This window comes from Salvia hispanica, chromosome 2, assembly GCF_029641045.1.
Source record: "Salvia hispanica isolate PSC_SH4W2 chromosome 2, Shi_PSC_v1, whole genome shotgun sequence".
NCBI classification, from domain to species: Eukaryota; Viridiplantae; Streptophyta; class Magnoliopsida; order Lamiales; family Lamiaceae; genus Salvia; species Salvia hispanica.
Genome location: NC_142693.1, coordinates 2,710,529 through 2,734,721, shown reverse-complemented (window position 1 = coordinate 2,734,721; position 24,193 = coordinate 2,710,529). Strand labels below are relative to the sequence as shown.

The following is a 24,193-nucleotide window of genomic DNA, read 5'->3' as shown; positions in this document are numbered from 1 at the left end:
AATCAATTAAATCAAGATTTGATATGTCTTGAAGTTGTCTAGGCTCGAGGTAGCACTTTTTGCTTTGCTTTATAAGTTGCTTTAAAGTTAGCGAATTGTCACTTTTTTTCTGATAGCATCTCTCACTAAGTAATGTCCTCTTTATAGTGAGAAAAAGTGTGAAAGTTGTTTTATGAAAAATATCCCAAACTTGCACATCAAATAAAGGAAACGAGGTTCTCTCTATTACCCATGTAATCAATATCACAATCTATGTTACAGTCTAGAATCAAAATTCAGAAAATTGAGTAAATTTTTAAAAAAAATACATGTACATAAATTTGAACAAAAATACACTTCATTCAAACTTAAACCTCATAAGAAGCCTAACAGATTTGAATTTCCGACCCTTCCTGTCGTAAAGTGGAACTGCTCGAATGCCCGGTCTCAACTCCGACACCGGTAAACACGCCTGCCCTCCGAAATCATCCTTGTCCGATCTATCATGTTCGCGGACTTCTATTCGCAGGAGAGCTAGCTCAGGAATTCTTAATGGAAAAGTGAACTCTTGATCCCAGTAAGGCGCCCAGTCGTCTTCTATTATCCTCGTTTTACACTTGGCAGCGTCTAGTGGCACACCGATGATGTATATCTGCAACCTCACAATCATAGGATCAAACGGAGATACTCAGTCGACGATCCTAACATAACTAAGAAGATGTCTATGTCAAATATGAGGGACTCTTTATCTTAGACCATTTAGTTCTAGCTCGGCCCGAGCTAGATTGACCTGTTTTGACACTCCTAATCACCGGACATGAGCTTATGTTCGGATATGGGTACTGTCTAACCAACTAGCATGACTTGTCAAATTCAAAAGTTCTAGCTTACCTTCGTGTAGAAGTCCGGTGGTGAGTACGTATCAAAATGCGTGTGGCTGAAATCTAGACGCCACCCATCTCCCATGTACACGATCACCTGTGAAATCGAGAATGATTCATAAGAAACTCTACCAAAACATTTCACTAACAAGAGGACTTAAATGGATAGAGCTTGCAGATAGCATTAAAGGAAAAAGGATCGACGGGTTGTGGCTTTCCGGTCACCTTTAATGTCAACCTCACAGGCCATGGCAGTTTGGGATCAAACACATCGCCGTTTGAGTTCTTGCTCATAAGCAAATGTGGTTTCTTGAAATAACCGCAGCCTCCATTCGCCCGGAAAAATCCATGCATCGTCCAAAGAGCTTTTCCGTATCCCTATTAAATCAAAGAAGAAAACAACAATTTCAGCAAGAAACGTATAAGTACTTTAAAAAGGAAGAATAAAAGCTCATCCATCTTAAGACAAAAAACAAAAAGGGGCAGCTAGCTAAATGCACCATATATCCATGGAAAACAAAACTAACCTGCATATTAAACGCGACCATCTGTGCTCCGTGCATCCACGCGATGATTGGACTAAAATTTGATGAAGTTACCCGCGTGCCCTTAGGAAACACCCTTAACAAGTGCTTTTGTGTGAACCTAGAGCATGTTGAAGAAGTGGAAACAAGTAGCTATAATCATAAGATGGTCGCAATAAAAAGCATAAACAAAATAGTACGAGATAAGTATACCTCACGACATCACTAGCATACAAGGTTGCAGCCCTCTCAAGCTCTTGCTCGCTCAAACTAAGCCGTCTAGCTCTGTCAATTCTGATTCTCAGCACCTGCCTCAAGCACTTGTTCTTGGCATTCCCAGCATGAATGGCAATCAGACGTTTGTACTCCGGTGCTGCCACATTTCCGGATGTTATACCACAGCTGTCGTAATCCTCATAATCACTGTCGCTTTCTAGCTGAAAAGAAAGAAAGCTGGTTAGCATCATGACAGTTGAAACAGTGAACAAAACAAAATTCAGTTTATCAATATTTTACTTTGTCATCAGCTTCCGATTCAGCTTCAGTCTCATCATCAGAAAAATCTTTATACTTTGGTGAGGAGGTTTCTCCTCCCTTGCTGTGATTGGAACCAAGATACTCCTTAGGTGGCTTCGTCGAGAGTATAATCTTATACTTCAAGGACTCAACTGCAGGAAAGTCCTCTGCGTATCCTGATTCGGGGCAATACAACGAGTCTCCAAAAATTTGCATCGCCATCTAAGAAATGGAGAATTCTCATAAACAACCATACTTGATAAACTCAGAACAATTCAATCTAGAAAAAGCAGAAAGTAGTTACCTCCGCCACTCTAGCCTGGAGGTCCGGAGTGAGATGATCCTCTAATGTGATGATGACAGGATAAGGCGACTTAACAAAGGCATGCTCTTTTATAGACTTGAAGCATTTGAAGAGGGGCACTGGAGCTGTAAGCGTTCTGCCAATTTATCCTCAACAATCAAAACGTAGACTACAAACACACTCGAGGATTTTGACAGCTTAGATCTTGAACACAAGCGATCAACAGCGACGTCTGGAAATAGAGGAATGTAAACAAAGAAGCTTACCATACCTTCCATGAAGCACATGCACACTATCTTTGGTAGAATTGGGCCATAAATCAAGCTCAATCCCCCTCACACCGTTTTCAAGAGCTTTTGCGATAGGGGTTTCACTACAGTCACTGCTCAACTGGTTCCCGGTTAAGTAGGAATTGTGACCTGTATATATGAAATAATGATGCAACGGAGCAGTCATGTCATGGTGTACCTGGAATTGTGCAAATTGCCAATGTAAATATGAATTGTATAATTTCTCAAATAAACTTGTCCATCTCTACTTTTTCACAGTATTACAATGGTTTGACACTACATACATATGAAAATCTACTAATTCATTGTAAGCATTAAATCAAATTACGGCAGGGCATTCAGTCAATTCTTTAAAAGTTAAAACAAGAAACAAAAACAAAACCAATTCTTGCTCCCATATCACTACATCTTATTGCTTTTTCATAACAACGAAAAGAAAGAAAATATTGATATAGTAGTACTACCATTTAAGCATTAATCTCTACATGCATTTGCTACCAATTTGCAGAAGTTTTGAATTTAACATTCATATATTCCTTATCAACTAATATTCCAACAATATGCAACAAAATGAAATTAATCTCATAAGGGCATTATCTTCTCCGGTTTTCCTTCTACCTCTAAATCCCAAACTACCTTAAAATCTCCAAAGCTGTGTGGACATATATTCTACTACTATTTTGTCCCAAGTTAATCGATTCGCATTTAATTTTGGGACGTCAAAAGGTAAATGAGTCATTTTCTCGTTTGTCAAAATTCAATCTTCATAACTCAATAAACACCATTTCCCCTAATTCCCGTGCCCAAGAAACGCCTCGCTAAACATGAGATGGAGAGAGTACTAGAATTTCCTTGCATGAGCCCAAAATCACCATAGAAGTCCCTCTGTTCAACTAGTACTAGTAATTATTTTCAAAATCACAATGCTTTCTAACTTAAAAGAGCATAGGTGCTCACAACCTCCAAAAAATAACTTCCTTAACTCATTTTTCCATAATCTTATAGTATATAAGTTATACTAACAATCAGTTTCATAAAAAGAACTCTATATAGTTTGTTATTTCTAATATGCATACATTTCAGTTTCACAATTCTACCTCTAACTATATATGTTATCCAAATATTTTGACAATTTCCTAAAATAAGCTTAGCCAAACAGCTCCTAAGATAGAAATTGGGGATTTTAAAATTGAATGAGAGAGAGAGAGAGAGAAACCAGGGGATTGATAGGGCCATTGAGATCATCTTGAAAGAGGAAGTAGAAGAAGTCCTCCAGTGTGAAACTGAGGCTCATCACCTCCAATTCGTGGTGGCGCCGGTGGAACACGTGCCGCATAATCTCCGCCACGTCCACGGCGGTGCAATTGTACTCCTCCTGGTGCTGCACCATGAACTTCAGCAGCTGCTCCGCCGTCATCTGCTGCGCCCCCGCCGAGTACCGCCAGAACGCCTCCTTCACGTCCGGCGGCGGCTCCGACTCGCTGATTTTGAACTTCCGGTTGAAGCAACCGAACATCTTATAATAATTGTAGCTCCCCATTCGCATCCACCGTTTCTCTTCCTTCTCTTATTGCGGAAACTCTGCGTGCATTTATACGCATACATGATCTCTGCGATCCCTATCCGTTCGGATTCAATTTTCTCGGCGCCATTGTCGATCGGAATCATGTAGCCATGAATCGTCTGATCGAAACAACAATTCAAATTGAGAAAGGGGGAGATTGATGATCAGATTGATCGATCGATTGATGAAATTGATGCGATTAGTTTGGGGATGAAGAAGGTGGTGGGAATGATCATGTAATCATGGAATTTCTACACGAAAAAAAATCGAAAAATTGGTGAAAAATGGATGAATAATGTGGGTTTGGGAGTTGTGGGAATTGGATTGAGGAAGAAGAAGATGGCTAAAATTAAGGATAATGAGAGGTTGGATTATTGTTAATGCAGCTTTATTATTACGAACTAATTACTTCATTAACTGCTCCATTTTTTGGTTTATTTATTGTTTTATTATAACTTATGATTATGAGTATTATTCTTTTTTTATTAAGTGAATGATAATTTTCTAATACACTATAACACTATTTTTACCTTGATAATTTATTACTGGTTCAATATTTTAAAACGTAAAATCTTGCCTTCCCTCCAATTTTTATTTGAAAAATTGCATTAAAAAGTACGATCAGATAACTTAGCTGTTTTTAACCCATTTTTCCTAAGTTTCCCAACGATTTCTATAATTTTTTCCTTGATTTTAGGCCAGTATCAACGATGAAACACTGATTATGGTTAGTAAACCAAGGAGAGATGGCTACGATTCGAAAACTAGAACATGCATTCCGATTCTGCGTTGAACCAACGATTACGGTTTAACTATGCATCTCCTGGCTCTTACTACCTCCGTCCCCCAACTATTGACACACTTTGACCTGGCATGGGTTTTAAGAAATGTAATAGAAAGTGAGTTAAAAAAGTTGGTGGGATGTGAGTCATATTTTTATAATAATATGTGAGTATGAATGAGTTAGTGGAATATGGGGTCCACTACCAAAAATGGTAAAAAGTGAAGTGTGTCAATCTTTTAGAGACGAACCGAAATGATAAACTGTGTCAAACTTTCAGGGACGGAGGTAGTATAATTTATCTTGCTTCGCAGTTATTTAAAGTGTTGCACTATTGTTTCGGTAATTTTTAAGTCGGCACAAATCACACTATGAAAGCACAACGCAAACTCATACGAAGCCGATGGTCAAATTTTAACATATTTGTATCATGAACAAGTTACACAAGAGCATGATGATTTCATGTTTTTGTATATAACACAATAATTTTGCCTCATATTTTGTACTATGTCAACATGATACTTAATATTATGATAACGACGTGACACACTCTAAATTATCAATGCTGCTTGGTAACACATAGGCTGGTCATCATTGCCTTCAATTTTTTGCCTTCCTTTTTTGGCCAGCATTTAATGAGTGGAAAAACAATCTTTAAGACATTTTCCAACATTTTCCAAGAATTTTATTACCTCTCACACTTGAGCTCAAGTCAACCAAGACCAAAGTCTTGACGACTCGAGCTCTGAGTCAACCATACTTCAAAGCCAAGTTTTGGGCTCGTTTCGATATTAGTTTATTCGCATAGGCCGTGACACGAGGAAAGTTGGATGAACAACAGCATTCAAGAAACTAAGAACTATTCATAAGAAAAAGTACATATTTTCACAAAACATCAAATAATTCACCTGCAAAGGACCATATACTGTCTTCAACATATCTCTGTCTTCATTCAGTTAGAAATGAAAGATATCAAAACCCTCCAAACCTAATCAAGTTTCATGAACACCTCACTCACCAATCATCACCTATCAGTTTGAACAGAATTAGACACTTTCTTTCAAAGGAGATTCAGTCACCCTCAGCCACCATTAACGATTCGATCGATCTAACATCAATCCACCCACGAGTCGCCACTGCTTGTTCTCAACACATTCTGCTCGCAAAGTCATATGCAACAAAGAGCACATACCAGAAGAACTACAGAGCCCATCAGGAGCAGACTAGTCCAACACAAGTGAGACATATTTTAATCTGGAAGCATCGCATAAATGAACGACACAAGTATCCATCCATGCCATAAAACGGCCGGTCACATGAGAAAAAACAGATTCTACTCATTCCAGTCAGTCGCAACAGAAATCATCAGATAGCATGTTCTGAGCCATACAGAAATCAAATGTCAAATACGATTAATAATGGAGCGAAAATTTGACTCCAAAACTAATGGTAGATCCATAAAATCTGTTTTCAGCAAAAAAACTGATGACAACAGCTCACCCTTCAAACAAAGGGACAACCCTCCAGCAAACATCACACAAAAGAAGAGGAAGATTCAGACCTTTTCTCGAACAAATCCTGGCTGAAAGAACAGTCGAGAACATTGTGCTAAAAATAGTAAACTGCAGTGGCTACCGAACAAAAATAGTAGATAAGAGTTGCGACACGAGTTGGCACTGTTTTAAGTTGTGATATTTTCTTTAGGCTCAAGCTTCCACAAGATCACAATATACAGCGCACCCTATCAATCTGAATGCAACTTGTGATGAAATCTTTATTATTACGTAAAAAACTCCATCCATTGAGCACCAAGATTGGACCTAAGGCTACAAACTATTGGAGGCTCCATCTGAGAATTTACAAGCGATGAGCACCAACATAAAAAGACTCGAAACAGTAACTTAGGAACTTCACTCATGATGCTGCAATGAACCCATGCTGCACCACCAGGAGAATCAGAGCACTTAGAAGAGCCAACTTTTTCAAGGGACCTGCCAAGCATTTAACAACAGACTCATGTTGCCAATCAAGATATTAATTCTTAGTACATTATTTTTCCAGAATCTCAGCTCCTTATACCAATCTTAGGCGAGCAAAGCTGAGTGACCCTTGTTTTCCATGAAATTAAACCATACCGGCATCTTGATGCCCCTTCTCTTCCAGCAAACTTCATTCACATGCAGATATTGCTGTTCGCATCGGATGCTGCTACATCCAAGCATAAAAAGGGCAGTAGCAACTCAAAATCTTCTTCTTTTCACTCTAGCCTCAGTGAATCCATCATCATGCCAGACCCTTTCGACAGGAGGTCTGAAATTTCCATCCTGCTGCTCTTCCATATTTCTCATTCTCCGTGGTACAGCAAGAGATGGATGCTTGGCTCGCCCATCAAATTCCCTTTCCCGGCCGTTACTTCTCTCAAATTCTGTATCTGCATCTGGACAGAATCTGAATGGCCTGGGTCCATCATTCATATGAAATCTAAAATTTTCATTATCATTGTTAAAATTTGGTCGAAACGAACGGATAGGTCCTCTCCTCTCTATGAACTTTCTTCTATCATCCATGCTGCCATCACCACCACGAAGCTCATGAAACTTATTGGAATGTGATGGCCCATTCAAGTACTCTTCACCATCTCCCATCTCTCGAGAATCTAATGCATCAGCTCTCCTAGTATTTCTAGGAAAAAAAAGTCCAGGTGAGTCTCTCCTATTAGAATCAGTAGTCCTAGGATGAATGTGCTCCCTTCCAGAATCAACTTCTCTCATGTCATTATTATGCCTTGCAACATAGGAGGGAGATCCACGCCTTCTAGCAACCATGTCATCATGAAAACAACCATGGTCAGGAGATCTCATCCTCCCCATTCTATACAACGCTGGAGACTGATGCTGAACAAGTTCTTGAAGTCCGTTGGGTGATCTCCTGCGAGGAGATGACCACGGACCAGGAGAACGTGTTCGAGATCTAACTGGAGATTTTGAGCGAATTCGAGGATAGCCCTTTCTTTGCAGGGTAGTAGAGAAGTTCCTGTTCCCACGCACAAGCTGATTATCAAGTTCTTCATACAAAGCTTGTGGTTGAGCATAGACAGGATTACCAACATCATCAGATAAATGCTGCATAAACTTCTCATCGTTTTGAAGTCCCATCATATTGGAACCAGCCTCTCCAGAACTGCGTCTTGGACTTGAATTTCTTGGGATTCTGTGAATCATCTGAAAGCCCCTTGCCACAGGACCATCTCTATCACCAGAAGAGACTCTCCTCAAGGATGCACGGCGTAGTGAAGAAAATTCATCATTCATTGTCTTCCTTCTGTTACCACCAAAAGAGGTATTATCTTGTGGAATATTATAGCCACCATGTTCAAGATCAGCATCAGAAATGGATGAAGCATGTTTACGCCTGATGACTCGATAATCAGATTGGCCATAAGAACTTTCTGGTGCAAAGTTGTGATCAGAATCCCATTCACGACGGAACGAGCCAAAACGGCCACCGGTTCTCCCTTTTCCACGCATGAAATTTGGTCTAGAATTCCTGACCGATTGATCATAGGCCCTATCTTTCACAAATTTATTTGAACCGCCAGTATAGAATTCATCTCTGCTAGATAAGATAAGCCACAGGAAATGAAAATATAAACAACATTCTTGGAAAAAAGGAATAGACTAATTAGAAAATGAAATGGAAAAGAAAAGACACGAAGATATATTCACCTATTGCCTCTTGGTTGCATCTCTCCATCAAAATCAGAATATCTTTCTTTCCCACTTCGTGTCGTCTGTGACCTATTTGAATAGTGTTTTGTTTTGAAAGGAGCTGACATAACTGAAGGGCGTGATAAATTTATGATGCGGCTCTTATTACTAGCATTGTTGGAATCCTTAGCGGCATCATGGCCATCTAGACATGCTCCGACATCAGACAAAGTCAAATCACCCTCACCCTCATGCATGCAGTTTTCTCTAACAACCTTGGCCTCACCACCAATTCCAACATCGATCCCATGGCTTTGATCAGTTGGAATATCAGAAGAGACTTGTCTTTCGAGCATATCTTCTACTGACATATCAAGTTGTCCATCAAGAGTGACACTGGTTGCTCTTTTCTCTTCAGCAACCACTTCTGACATTTCATATGACTCATGCAACGAGTTATCTTCAATGTCAGGCTCACAACAAGCACCAACTTGATCATTGGTCGGTTCAGCTTGAGTTCCGTCAATATTTTCCTCTACAACATCTTTTTCCTTGAATACAGATGTACTCATGCTTTGGCTGACTGAAGGATCACCAGGCTGCAAATTTTGAGAATCAAATGCGACAAGTTTTAAATCATCATTACCCTTTCCCTCAACAATTGGAGCTCCTTCAGCTGCATGTTGCAAATGCTCTCGAACCTCACCATCTTCATATTCTTCATCTTCCTTTTGACGAACAGTACCAGCGGCACGAATATGTGCAGATTCAGTATCAGTATCAGACCCAGAGGAATTTTCTTCACGAGTATCATTAGATATGTCCATATCTACCTCACCATTTTCAGATGTGTTGTCATTTTGGAATGATTCAACTGCATGTTCATCAATCCGAGCCAATGCACACTTACCCTCGTCTACAACACTCGAACTCCCTAACTGAGACGTTCTTAATTGGTTGTTGTCCTTTCTGATAGGCATAGCATTTGGCTCATCAGGCTTGTTGTCACTGCTCTGAGATTCCTTACTATGAATGGATTGTTCAGATTGATTTAAAATATCTCTATTTGTAGTTACCTCTGAACAAGTTGTTAACCGCGCAGGAGATATACTCTGAGGCAACAAAGAAACTGGCATGGCAGAAGAGGATGCACAGCTATCTTGATGCTGCATAACTCTTGTAACAGGTGGAGTAGCAGCATCAATTGACTTGCAGACTTCTTGCTTGTAATCCTGAACCACTTCAGACTTTATCGGTATACGGTCATCTATTTTCTCAAGACTTGGGGATGACTGCAATATTGTTTGTAAGCTGTGGTTAATGGCACATTCTCTTTTAACTGAACTGAACTTTGAAGATTCCATATTGGTACTGCTAGAACTACCTATGCTACAGTCACGTTTCGAATTATCATCTATAGGTTCCGTTTTCACAGCCCTACTCACATTCACGATGGGTAGTTGCACCTGTTTCGAACTCAAATTTGGACTGGCACTAGTAAGGTCTAAGTTATCAGATAAAGATGAGCGCACACTGCTGGTATCCATAAACGGCATAGCTAGCCTAAGACCAAGTGAATCATCCACCTTGCGCTGTTGTGGAGATAATAACTTAAAAGAACTGGATGTGTGACCATCTAATATATGTTTTCCTTTATTATAACCAGGACGAGTCAAACTGGCCATAGTCAACAAAGATTTATCATCGCGATGACTATCACTCTTGTTGAACCCACCAATATTACCAAGCCCCTGAGTAAATGCATCGCTACATGTAGAACCTTCCCATACATCCATAGTCGTGTTCAAATCCCAATTTGATCGATTAGCAGATACCGGATTGCTGGAGTCAGCAGCAATATCTTTCTTGTCACGCGAAACAAGCTTTTCCTCATGTAAAGCCAAACTCAACAAAGATTCTACTTTGTCAGATTTACGGATATTAACTTCCTTTTGTTGATGTTCCGAAGCATGAACAACCGATTCTTGTGGTCCTAATGACAATTCAACATTCATTTTTTCAGTAGAACGTTGAAGTCCAAAGGTACCTTCAATTTGTCCACCAACAATTTCCTGCTTCACATGTGCTGAAGATCTTTCACTCTGCTCGACGACCTTTTTGTTCCCTGAATCATCTGGAAGACCTAAACTACTTCCGGGCTTTACCTCCACAGGCTTGGATGCAGCAACATCCACATTAGCTAGCTTCACTGGATCAACTTCCTTTTTCACAGAGTTAACCAAAGAATCAGATTTCATTGCCTCACTTGACGGCATCGCTCCTCCATCTTGACCTTTAGATTCTTCTTTTTGCTTTGAACCGCAATCCTCCAAAGCTGGAGGATTTTCTTCTCGGGGAGGAGAACAAGGCTGGAATACCGGAATCCGCCTCTTCTTTATAGGGATACTGCTCGAAAAACTAAGAGACCGCTGCTCATGTACACAAAACTAACGATATTAGACAACAAAAAAATCTCAAACTTGAAAAATTAACAACGAATAATCTAAAGATAGATCGAAAACCTCTGCATTTCCTGGAACAGACATGAGTCCAAATACAACACTCCTGCGATAAAACAGCTCACGGATCAAAAACTAGCTCAATTCACTAAAATACTCTCCAATGATTAGCAATCGGAAGGATTAATTATAAATTCAACATATTTATTGTTCTAAATCTGCAAGACAATACTCTCCATATGACCTAATTGATTAATCAATTAATACAAGTTGCACAAATTAAAGGGAATTAGACTAACAAAGCATCAAAAATCAGAGAGAGAGAAAGGAGAACACCGACAGCGTTATCTCTTCCCAGCGGAAATAAACACCATAAATAAAAGTGGACAAAAAATCGAAAACGAATCTTAGCCTATCGCTAACACCTTTACCCTAGCTCTCCAATAAATCAAATTAAACACGATTTAAATCACGATTCACGCTAAGATAGGTGAAAAACACGCAGTTCGTGAATCAGCTCGGCAAGCAAAAACGAAGAAGAGAGAAAAAAATTCAGATCGGTGGCGGAGACATCGAAGGCAAATCCACAGCGCATAGCAAATTATGTGGAAAATTAATTACCTAGAGAGATTGAGGAGAGGAGCAGAGAGAATTGGAGAGGGTAGAGAGAGAGAGAGAGAGGAGTATGGAGAAGGGTTTGTAGTGAGAGATAATGAGATGAGAAAATGAAGAAGATGACTGATGAGAGACGAAGGTGTTTTCCAAGTGGTTTCCATCAAATAAATAAATATAGTTTGTCCTTTTCTGCAATTATTATTAATATTGTTATGGTCCCATTTTGAATTAAATTTCTTTGGTCCGGATCTGCGATTTAAAGTCTCACTTTGATTCGAGTCGAGTATGAAAATATGAAAATAGTTAGAAATTTTTAGTGATCGTACTGGCTCAATTCTAAGGAAAATGACTCATTTCTCAAACGGCATAAGATTTTATATTTTATTTTGCGTGTTCGGTGGATAGAATAAAGTAGAAATAAATAGATTTTATTTTTAATAATGGATCATTTTAGGTAAGATAAATTAGAAAAAAAAAATGTGTCATGTTCAGTAGGGTGGAGGGATTATTACTTTTATAATTAAATTTGATAATAAATGAAACTTTAAATTATAGATAACGAAACGACAAAATCAGACTTTTATTATGGACGAAGCGAGCATTTTTTCGGATCGGATTTGATGTACTTTTGTATTAAGCGAAAAGAGACTAAAATAAATATAGTGTTTCTATTTTTGAAATTGTATCGCGTTAAATGGGGCCGATGACGTAAATTATTGTTTAAATGGGACGAATGGAGTAAATTGTTATCCTTATGTGAGTACTATATATTTGCAATATTAGATTTAAAACTCAAAATTCATTACTAGCTTTATCTGATGTTAATTAAGATTTATATTTGGCATGGGATTTAGGAAAATGGTATTTTACTTCTAGATATTTATTTTAAATTTATGATTTAAGATTTGTTTATTTCCTTTTTTATGCTTTTGAATGGACAGTTTAGGGTTCGAATATTTTAGAATATGAGATTTGTTATTTGCGTAATTATTTTTTTTTGAAATGACTAATCTGATTTGCTTTAGTCACCAAAATAAAACAATCAAATTAGGAAAGATAACTAGTTTTTTTTTTAAGAAAAGGAAAGATAAATAGTGAAATTCTACAAAATTTTGTGACCTCAGCTGTCGGTGTCACAATTGTCATTGGATATTTTAAGTTTTTAGATAATTTTTAATGTATAATTTTTTTTATAAAATAACTAAAAAAGTACGAAGGGAATTCGTAATAGCGCCGGATTTTTTCGCCGGCCGAACCCAGCTATTGCAATGGGGAATCGAGGGGCGGCCATGCATGTTTGGCCGCTAGGTCGGCGGAACACCACGGGCAACAGTTTGCGCCGCAGCTGGAATTAATTACGCACTTATTTATTTATTTATTTTTGCGTTTTTTACAATTTAAATCATTATTCGCCTTCTATTTAATATAAAGATTAAAATCAAATAAATTATAGAAATTTTAGTTAAATAAAAATATTATCATTTTAGTGTTTTGTAAATAGTATTGTTCATTTTAATTTATGTTATTTGTTTTATAAATAAAAATTAAAATAATGAAAAATTAAAAATAGTAAAATAAAGTGTAGCTATTTTAGGGTTTCCTTATTGTTGATGGGGTGAGCAAAATAACAAAAAACCTAATATCCGATCCAAACCAAATCAAAATTTAAAATCTGGTTCAGTTTTTTCGGTTTCAATTTAGCTTCAATTTAAAAAAGAAAAATTAAATTTTTGTGCGTGCACCACCTTTTCATGAAAGCACGCTGAGAGGGTTGCATCCACGATGTGATTTTTTGTTATATCTTGCTATGAAAGTGAAGCCTCTGGTTGATATTCAAATGAATCCTATATGTTTCTTGTTAAATGCTACAAATTTCTTTTTAGGATATCTAAGGTAAATGACTTGTTTTCTTTTCTTTTCTTTTTGGCATTTTTTTCTCTTATTCTTTCCTCTTTATGTTATTTTCTATCTACTCAACTAACAAAATCACATATTCTTAAATTTCATTCCGAAAATAAATATCTCTCCTAGAGAGGGATGGAAAGAGCATTTTCTATTGTTACACTTCGTTTTAACTTTATATATGCCCATTCATCTTATACTAGATGCCACACTTTTTTTTAGTCTGTTCCATAAAGTTTTCTTTCATACTAATATAAATACATGTATTTAGTAAGTGAGTCACACGTTCTATTAACTCATTTCGTTATATTTGAATATAAAATAAATTTATAAAAATAAGATTTATATTTTATTAACCTTTTATCCCTATATTTTTTATTTTTAAATCCAAGCTAAACTAAAATGCGATCAAAATTCCTAAATGGAGAAAGAATATTTTAAAATTAATACTAATCCAAGAATGATAGGTGGTGGCAAGTCGCATCGTGGAGACGTGTGCCGACACGTTTACTTCGAGATGGATGCATTCCATGACTTTTCCTAATAAATTGATTTTAATAATAAATATTCGTTCTCCAACTTGACTGGCAAAGGAATTGAAAATTTCGAATCATGAATTAGGTATTGATGATTTTTTATTATTATGGTCTAGATTTTTATTCATAAGTGTGTGTTGTTATGATGATTGTGTGTTTTCTCTTGGGATGCTTTCCTAATCTTTATCTTCTCTCTTTGTTTATTGGAAGACTACTCTTTTTGAAAGGCATGCCATGATGATTGAGATTTGAGGGGGACTTAAACTTTATTTTTTTCGAAGTTGTTGTAATTTGTTTGGAATTTAATAATAAAAAATTAATTATTTAGATAAATAACTTATATACGTGACACCGAAACTGCCGCAAAAGAGTCAATAAGTTAAAATATAGACTATATAAGAAAATGTCATGTTGATATGCAAAAAGTATAGGAATGTATTTTAAAAACTATGGAAAACAAGAAAATCTTAACAAATATTTAAGGAAAATTATGTTACATGTAAGAGTTTATGTAATAGCTAAAAATATAAAGCTCATTTTTGGTACTCTATTTAAAAGAAGACTAAAGTCCAATTTTAGTCCCTTACATTTTCCTTAAAATTCTTTTTGGTTCCTAACATATTATTTTGGTACCTTATAGTCCCAAATATATTGTTCTGGTCCAAATAATCATTTTTTGTTAAAATTAACAGTCAAAAGGTTTGACCATTTTAATAACTTAATTATAATCTTGGACTAAAGTTTAATTTTAGTCTCCTATATTTTCCATAAAATTCTTTTCGGGTCTCATACTTTAAGTTTATGACCTTGTTCGAGACCAAAAGGTACAAAAACAATATGTTATGGACCAAAAGGTCACAAACTTAATGTAAGGGACCAAAAAGAATTTTAGGACAAATGTAAGAGACCAAAATTGAACTTTAGTCTTAAAAGAATTAAGTGGAGTACAAATGTTGGCGTATTTCCACGTTTGTGTATAGTGATGAACATATAAAATGACACGAGGTTTTAAACGATGTTGTTTTCTGTGTTAAATGAAAATAGAAATATATATTCATATATTTGATGTGAGATAATTGTTTTAATAAAATAAATGTAACATTTTTTGTAATTTTTATTAAAACAAATTATTTCTAATATTAAAACAAATTATTTCTCTTTTATTTTAGTAGGAGTATACTAAAAAATTGGGTTTTTTTAACAATAAAATAGACGACAAAAAATAATTGGTAGGGGTTTAAATCCTCTCTAATAATTCAAATATTTAATTATGTGGTTATAGTATTGAATATTTAATTATGTGGTTTATACCTTGACAATCTTACACGTTTTATCCTTTGTCATGCACGAAAAACTCTACTAATAAAACTAAAACTAAGACTAAACTATAGTACTATTAATGATGATAATTAAAATAAAAATATTGAACAAATAGCAAAAGGAAAAGTCGTCAAACACGTCGTTGTAATTAATTGGACTTTTTCAACTTTAGTTGGCAAAAGCAGCATTAAAAGTCCAACCCCCACTTTAATAATTGAACAACCTTCCTACTATGCCAAAAGCTGCATTAAAATTCCTACCCCCACTTTAATAATTGAAGTATTGAACCATTTCCTAATAAAGTAGGTTTGCATTTAGAGCAAAGCAAATCCTCCATAGCTTGATTTATAGACATGAGGTGCACAAGTGTAAAAACTAAAGACGTGATTGACTAAGTGTATTAAACGACGTCGTTTAAATAGCCGAATGTTATGCTAACATAGTTTTTTCTATCTACCATAACATACATATATTTTTCAAATAAGACATTCTGAGACAATTGAAAAAAATGTTAAAATTATGATATGGTCGGTCATTTCTTAAAGTTTCGAGACTGACCAAAATCTGATCAAATTTGACGGTTTTCTAACGATCTACCCTTCTATTTATTGCCCCAATTTTGTCATACAACTTGGACCATTCTCTAGTCCACCGGATGGTGTCCATGGATAGGGCTCAAATCGCTTCACTCCCCCTACAACGACACTACATTGCCGTGAAATAATTGAAAAAAAAAAAGTTAAAATTATGATATAATCCGTCATTCTTTTAAATTGAAAGATTAATTAGAATTTGATCAAATATGATTTTTTTTTATAATTTTTCCCTTTTTATTTATCGTCTCACTTTCATCTTACTACTTCAACTACTTAGTAGTCCGTACAAGTGACCCATGCCTAAGCCCTCCGGTCCGGCTCAATTTTCGGTGTCGTCGTGAGTGCTACGATGAGACAAGAATTATTCTCAACCTTCTTTTTTATTCCTTTTCCACCATTTATTTCCAATTAGAAATTCGACTCCCACAAATATCTCATACTATTAGATATTCGAAATTTCGAATCCCACAAATATCAATATGCTGATCTTTCACAGCATATGCAAAACCACTCAAGAATCTAATAATTTTGTCTCTAGTTTTTAACTTTTCTGTCAATGGAATATGCACATGGAGGTGATGGAGCCAATCTTTATCTCTCCTCTTCTTTGGTGATAGTGTGATACATTTCACGTATTATACCATTTTTGTTAATATAAAGTGTTTAGGAAATGTAAATTCCTAATTAAGTTTAGGCTCATATAATATTCTGTTGGCCTGTCAATAGTTGTATTATTACCCATTTAAGTACTCCTATAATTTATAGAGATGGTCCAATCAAGATTGGTGACTAAGAAATTGTCTTCATGCACATGCCTTGTGACTTTTCTTTGTCACATGGCTTCAATATTGTGAACCAATAATCTCTCATCATAATAGATTTTTTTAATGGAAACCTTTCATTACCTAAATAGGCTAGATTGTAGGAGCAAGTCTTATTTTTGTTTCATTCAAATTAAGCAACACAATTTGTTCAATTTATACAATGTTATTAGTGTTTAGTGGAAAGTTAGTATAGTTTTATTTTCAAAAATATCACTATAAATAATTTGCGATGAAAAATTAGATATCAAAACTTGCGCAATTTGAAGTCAGGGGTGAAATCTTTCTTACGACTAGGTATATCGTTTGAATATTATACCGTCTCTCCCAACTTAAGAGTCCAACTTTTACTTAACACGGGTTTTAAAGAATGTGCGATGAGTAATATAATTATGCGAGTAAAAAAATTAGTAGACTGTGAATATTATAGTAATAGTTTAATGATGAAATGTGAATGCAATAGGTTAACGGAATATGAGATTTAGTTACCATATGGAGTATAAAAAAAATGAAATAAGATACTAATTAATATCGGACAAACTAAAATGACAAAATGAGACGTGTAATTGCAGACAAAGAGAGTGGTTTTTAGTGGAAAATGTTCATCAAAAATATGGAGAGCACTTGCAGAACTCTTAAACTGGGACGAACCAAAATTCGGGCTTTGAAGCTAGGAAGAAGGGAGTATTTAGAAAGAACTCTAATAGTAGTACAGTAATATGTTACATAATATTTTCAGCCATTAAACACACACTGATCATATATACTTGAAGGAGTTTTACAACCTCAAATAATTGACCCTATTGCATATTTGGGTAACTCATAGTAATGATCCTAGTAGCAGTGAGGCCAAGACTTACTCCCATTGGGTTTCTCTGTAGTAAGTCCATGCTGAGGGATTCAAGGTTCTTTCTCCATCAGCTGCAACGAGATCGTAAGGCGAGTCCTCCGAATATTCAGTAGCGATTGATTTCCAATGCAGACTAGGCTCCCACTCGGCTTCCTTGATCACCTTAAGTATTTCCTCCGCGACTATCTTACTGCCCTCCGCGGACAAGTGAATTCCATCTCTGCGCGTGAAAAAAGGGTTTTTCTTTGGTTAACATAGCCTCAACGAAGTATAAACAATGCATTGTACTCACTCTATGAGGCAAGCTTCTTGCCAATCTTCTCGTTTCTGGATTACAGTAAAAAGATCGATTGCATTTATACCCAACTCCTTGCACAGCTCCATAAGAGCTGCGGAATATGTGCGACATAGCTCATTTGTCCGGACCAGCTCACTGAAATATACACTGGCACCGGGGGAGATGCCAAAGAAGCACCCTCAGAATGAAAGGGGATATCAAAACAGAGGTGTGGGATATCATTATAACGCTAATATGCTCAAGGAATCGTTATCTGTGCGACAGGAGGCGTACCTGCTGATACGAACCTTGGCTTCATTGATAGGAGGACAAGTAAGAAATATTACACGAGTTTTGTCTGAGAGGCTCTGGAGTCAAAAGCAGTGTTAGTGATGAACTATGGATTGAAATATCCTTGAAATAGTTCTGTATTTGGTATTGATAGATTCACTAATACCAAAAGATCTATCATTGTAATCAATAGAACTGTTACTAACATATCACCTTGAGATAGGTTCCGATTTTCTTCATGTTCTCAATGTATTCTGGAAGAGGGACGTGAGGACCTCTTCCGGATGAATGAGGTCCCGTGGAATCATTGCCACCAAAATACACAATCACCAACGATGGCTGAATTTCAGCTTCCTGAAATGGCACAATCATATGTTAAGATATTCGATGTCATCTCATCGTACAACTTCTAAATGAATCGGTTTTCCACTTTCTACAGTTGATGCAAAAACAGTAAATCATGCAGGCCGTAATCCAGATATCATTTGTACTTGGTATAGGAGAGTCTATAATAGCAAAACAATCATGTACTTTTGGGAAAACTTGATCAAGGATTTGGAGAGCTCGTCGTGAATTCCAACCGAAGTAGCCTCTGGTAATTATATCAGCCTACAAAAGAAGGCTTTATAAGATGATGATGCAAATGCAAAGAGCCAAAAGTAGGATTACAATGTAGTACTAATCGATTAAAAATACAACTGATCATCTACAATCAAAGATATGCAGCGGAATGTAGTCAATTATCAATGAAGATCAAGTCACCAAGCATGAATTTCCCCTGTATTTTTATCAAGTCCTTTCATCTATGCAAGTGTTCATCTCCATTGTGTGATATTCAGTTCGCATTCACACAAACACATTTCAATTCAGTCAGCCTTTTGAACAAACAACTTGAATACATTCCGATAACTCTTCTCTCTATTTGAGATATTCACTTAAAACACCAACAGAATTGGAGAAACATATGCTAGTAAACACTCTGATCTCCAATTATTAATGAAACACCGATACCAATTAGCTATTCTCCCCAATTTCACACAAATCAAGCATCCGCAGCTACGGATACGTTCATCGATTGAATTTGACAAAAATTAAAACTACCAAACTGTGAAATAAGTATCTCATTAGGTTTTGGAAAAAAAGTGGAGAAGAAACCGACGTACTTTACGAGCGTAGATTTCGGAGAGGATAGCACCCCAGCCTCCATTGCAGAAGCTGATCTGAACAATAGATGATCCAAACAGCACGAACAATGGCCTCACTGGTCCTACCATCTCTCCGATTCTCTCTCTCCTCTCCTTGACTTTTCCTCCGATTATTTGATCTTCATGGTAGGCAGTTGCAGTTGATCGATTTGTCGAAGCAATCCAGAATCTTATCCATTTCACTTGCTTCAGCAATCAAGCTCAGTAGGGTTTTTTTTTTTTTTTTTTTTTTTTTTTTTTTTTTTTTTTTTTTCCGGTGAGTGAGAGAATGTGTGTGGAGAGTGATTTTTCTATTTTCGGCCCAATGTTGATTAATTTTAAAGCCCAATTGAGTTAAGGCCTGATGTATATTTAAGGCCCAACTTTTCGAATCACATTGCAGCTTTGAAACTCAATGTGAATTTTGGATAATAATCAAATATTTATTCTACTTTGGTATTTATCAATTCTATTATTTTTTTTAGAAATGTATAGTCTATTATACTAGAATGTGTTAATAAGTTTAAAATATTAAGATAAGGGCGCATTATTGACTATAGTAGATTCTGTAAAAAATCAAAGTAAATCTCAGCTATTGAATCCCTAGATTAGATAGTTGTGATAATAATACTAGAGCTACATTATTACACTAAAAACGTTACATTATTAGACTACACAATCTACATTATTAGACTAAAACGCATTACATTATTAGACTACACAATCTACATTATTAGATGACACGTAACATTAATCTAAAACGGTTAAATCACAAGATCCAATGACTGAGATTTGTTTTAATTTTTTTTACAAAATTTCACTTATTGATTTGATCACACATCCCGAGATATTCTAATTGATATAATTATTAGTCTTTTTTTACTTTATCATTCATGGATTCCATTATTCATTATCCACTATATTATTTAAGCTACTTTTTCTCTTTCTCTTTTATTTTACTTATTCCACGCTAAAATTCATATCATTCAATTAGCTCATTTCTATGAGACCGTGGAAGTAAACGTCAAGTTAGAATTAATAAAAAAGAATGAAATAGATTTAATAAAATTATAAAAATTAAGATATATTTGATCGTTATCCTTAAATTTGTAACACTTTTTTTAAATATTAGAAACAAAAAAATCATAGCTCTGCCATCGTAATCATATCATAGAAGTGTAAAATCATGCGAAATAGACAAGAATATATGTGATTGATAGATAGAGACAAAAAGTTTATGAAATTAAAGGTGACGTATAATAGTTCTAGAAATTCAAGAAGTGTGCAAAAGTGGCCCCACATGTTTTCGTGTTTGTTAATTCATCGTGTCTAAACCGTGTACGTGTTTATTTAAAGAATTAATGGACACTTCTTCGACAAGAAAAAAGTATCACGAATCATCTTTTCGTCGAAAATAAACTTCAATTTCATTTTTATGGGTATTATCAATGTCGATGCAATCTTGTTTCCACAATTAATTATTTCTAAATCCGGGCTTCGATTAAGACATGGTAATTTTACACGAGACGAAAACATGATATAATTGTGCACGAATTTAAGGAATTAGCGTTTTGGTTTTGGTTCTGGTTTTGGCGTTCGTACCGAATTGACATGAAATTATCGTGTCGAATTTGTCTCGTTCCGTGTCGAATTTGTGTAACTCGTACTATTAATATTATTATTTTTATTGATTGAGTACTCTAATTCTTAGTTTACTAATTATGATTTTTTCAGTTTGTAAGATCGTATTTCAGGATTGAAGAAATCAGACTTTGTAAGCAAAGTCATTTTGTCATGTTGAGGTTTTTTTTTTTTAAAAAAAATAAAAAATTAACTCCTTTATGAAGGAGGAAATTACAGATAAACTCCTAAGAAATGAGGAAATTACAACTAATGTCGAGAGGGCTCGAACTCGGCACCTCATACATTGATGTCTAAGCTCCTTGCCGTTAGGATAAAGGCTCTAGACAAAAATTACATATGAATTTTAGTGTGGAATTAGTAAAATAAAAGAGAAAGCTTGTTCGTGTTGAGGTTATTTTATCGTGTAGTGTTAGAATATAATCTTATTATACAAATGCGATAATGGTCAGAGAAGCAACGAGTCTAGTTTAGGCAACATTGATAATTATATGAATTTATTTCAACTATATATTAACCTAATTTTAGTTTTGATTCTATATACGCGTGAATTATATGGTAATTGTCTTTTTGTAACATTAGAAGTTTGAAATAGTATGAAAGAATAATCAACCTATAAATTATGAAATGATTTAAACTCAATTAATAGTTTGTTTAATTAGTTTACAATTTACCATATCTATATTCGATATTGATTATGCATATGATGGAACCTATCACCCAATAAAGCTTATTTAATTTGGTGGATAAATTTGGATACAAGTGGTGTATTAGAAATCACCCCATTTGTCCGACCTAGATTATGTAGGATTTGAGTGATTAAATGTTGTGCTATGTGTCTCATTTGAATAGGTGGATATGATATTATGATTTATCCTTTTTCTTCTTCTGAATATTTGATAGTTACTTGTTTTATCATTTTCAAAATCATATCAACAAATTACATATCATCAAAGTATACAAACAAGCTCACTATACAAACACCTCTAGATGAACTTGGAAATCAGTTTTAATGTGATTTGGAATTAAAAATTGCAAAAATTTATTTTGACAAAAACTTCGATGCGCACATCCTCTACGCTGCCTCCTTCAATGCCCTCGATCCCCTTCTATCTCGTTGGGTCAAACATAGATCAAAGTTCGGTTTGACCCGCAGCCCTCTATGTACGCATGGATAGGACCATTTCTCATGTATTAATGGTAAGTTCATGTGTTACTAGTGCTGTGATTCAATAGTCATATATCATAGCTATGTAAAATGAAATTGATCCCGAATCTCGCAATCTTCCAACGATTAACTTAAATAGCTTGTTTGCTCGATGAGAAAAATAATATTGTTGGAGAAGATGATTTAAAGGAAATATGATTGTCGTTAGGATTTTATATTTCTATTGATTAGTTAAAATCAATTAACTAATAGATACAATAATAATTAAATTATAATTTATATCTCCTTAAATTTAATTATTAATTGATAATAATAATAATATTATTAATATTATATTTTATTAAAATACTTATTATAATAGTTTATATTTTAATAAATAATAAAAATAACATTAAATATGTAAATATGTAAAAAATCTTAAATAAAAAAGCACTTACGGAACAAGAATCCTAAAAATTTCATTATTTTTTATTTTTAAGATACTTATTACTACCTTTTCTCTTAGATAAAAAACAACATAACGTATAAATTTTTAAAATTTGAAATATGTTCCAAGCAAAATCATCAAACAAACATCCCCTGAATTTGTTCAATCAAAATCATCAATTACCATGATACATAAGTCATAAGTGGTAGGGACTCCCTATTTACAAAATAATAATTGAAGATATTTAAAGAAAGTTAACATCCACATATAAAAAATGAAATAAAAAATAAATAAGCAGTAAATCAGTTATGGCATAGAAACCGTCAGTTTCAACTTGCAACCACCGAAAGGGCCCTCCATTAGATTTTTCCTAGTCACCTTGATAGAGAGAGATAAGAGAGGGCCTATGAGATTTTGATATTTGTCTGGTTAATTAGAGTAATTCTAATTGCTTTCCTAAAAAGATTTATGTGTAAATATCATGGTCACAATCCAATTCTCATCACTTCCACAAATGGACAATTGTAATTGATTGATCACTAACACGTCATGTTAGTTTTTGTTCACAATTGTTAATGGTCCATACAATATATTAGTAGTATTATTTTGGGATTGAAGATTTATATGCAAATATTAAATTTATAGTATTAAATTAACCTAATCAAGGACATGTTTCGTGGTCGTATTCTTGAATTAATACTTGCTCTCGATGATTTAAGCATTTTTTGTTGCATAAAAACAATATACTTTTTGATTTTTTTTCAAATCTAAGTATTTTATGGTGTCTAAGGTATCCATAGGGATCTCTCATGTAATATGAGGCATTGAATTTTGATATTAATGCATGCTTTTTAGATTTGACATATGATTACTTTTTTTGACCGCTAACCTCATCAACGAATCTTTCTTTGGTATTGACCAAGTAAAAATCTCTTTCTTTTAACTCCAAAAAATGGCAAAAGCTTTTTTTTTTTTTTTTTAAATGTTTTGTGAATTGAGAGGTGTAAAGTAGGAGAGAAGGGATGTCATAATTGGGGTTTTGAATAAGACGACCTTTTGATTTTTCATTTCATTGAAAAAGTAATAAGACTGAGAGGTGTCAAGCTTTGATCTTTTAGCACCTTCTCGCCACAGGGGAAAAAAATCAGACGCCTAACGTCAAAGTAAAACTAACAATCAACAAAGTAAAGACATAAAATGATAGAAGCTCACAAATCATGCGGTGAACCCAAACAACAAACAAGACCGCAGAACAAAGGACTAAACAATAAACCGATCAAAGTAAAAAAGAAGGTCGCCTCTTCAATGATCTTTGGTCCTAAGCTTGTAGTCTGACCATCTTCTAGTCTTGGCCAACTCCTCATACATTTGCCCTAGTAGGAAAGGAAACTTTGGACACCACTCTTTGTTTCACGAACCTAGCCTCTAAAATAGTAGTACTAATCTTTCGTCCATCTTCTCAAAGATAACTTTGTTCTCGTATCCAAAAATGACATGGTCATTGTCTTTGGCTCCTCATTGCAAAAAGCATGTAAATCATCTTCCAACTCTAGGGAACCC

General features: G+C 35.1%; 3 protein-coding genes across 5 annotated transcripts; all 3 read right to left on the bottom strand.

Annotated features, from left to right (window-relative positions):
* Positions 1 to 203: 203 nt before the first annotated feature.
* LOC125201456 (phosphoinositide phospholipase C 6-like) lies at positions 204 to 4,304 on the bottom strand. The gene is made up of 9 exons (XM_048099576.2): positions 3,711 to 4,304; positions 2,476 to 2,672; positions 2,205 to 2,340; positions 1,901 to 2,122; positions 1,598 to 1,821; positions 1,388 to 1,505; positions 1,086 to 1,238; positions 871 to 957; positions 204 to 631 (listed from the first exon to the last, which is right to left on the bottom strand). Exons 1-9 carry the CDS (start codon positions 4,038 to 4,040, stop codon positions 338 to 340), a joined length of 1,761 nt encoding a protein of 586 aa, XP_047955533.2. The 5' UTR covers positions 4,041 to 4,304; the 3' UTR covers positions 204 to 337.
* A 1,378-nt stretch (positions 4,305 to 5,682) lies between these two features.
* LOC125202551 (uncharacterized) lies at positions 5,683 to 11,796 on the bottom strand. 2 transcript variants are annotated; one of them, XM_089064317.1, is made up of 4 exons: positions 11,627 to 11,796; positions 11,069 to 11,111; positions 8,565 to 10,975; positions 5,683 to 8,451 (listed from the first exon to the last, which is right to left on the bottom strand). In XM_089064317.1, exons 1-4 carry the CDS (start codon positions 11,779 to 11,781, stop codon positions 7,080 to 7,082), a joined length of 3,981 nt encoding a protein of 1,326 aa, XP_088920443.1. In that variant the 5' UTR covers positions 11,782 to 11,796; the 3' UTR covers positions 5,683 to 7,079. The 2 variants fall into 2 exon arrangements, with proteins under 2 accessions (XP_088920443.1, XP_047956919.2); XM_048100962.2 differs by having other exon boundaries at positions 5,683 to 8,454; positions 11,627 to 11,774.
* Positions 11,797 to 17,480: 5,684 nt separating this feature from the next.
* LOC125209960 (GDSL esterase/lipase CPRD49-like) lies at positions 17,481 to 19,609 on the bottom strand. 2 transcript variants are annotated; one of them, XM_048109541.2, is made up of 6 exons: positions 19,377 to 19,603; positions 18,745 to 18,822; positions 18,427 to 18,567; positions 18,217 to 18,290; positions 17,938 to 18,090; positions 17,481 to 17,865 (listed from the first exon to the last, which is right to left on the bottom strand). In XM_048109541.2, the coding sequence occupies exons 1-6, from the start codon at positions 19,485 to 19,487 to the stop codon at positions 17,652 to 17,654; spliced, it is 771 nt and encodes a 256-aa protein (XP_047965498.1). In that variant the 5' UTR covers positions 19,488 to 19,603; the 3' UTR covers positions 17,481 to 17,651. The 2 variants fall into 2 exon arrangements, with proteins under 2 accessions (XP_047965498.1, XP_047965505.1); XM_048109548.2 differs by lacking the exon at positions 18,745 to 18,822 and having other exon boundaries at positions 19,377 to 19,609.
* Between the last annotated feature and the right edge of the window lie 4,584 nt (positions 19,610 to 24,193).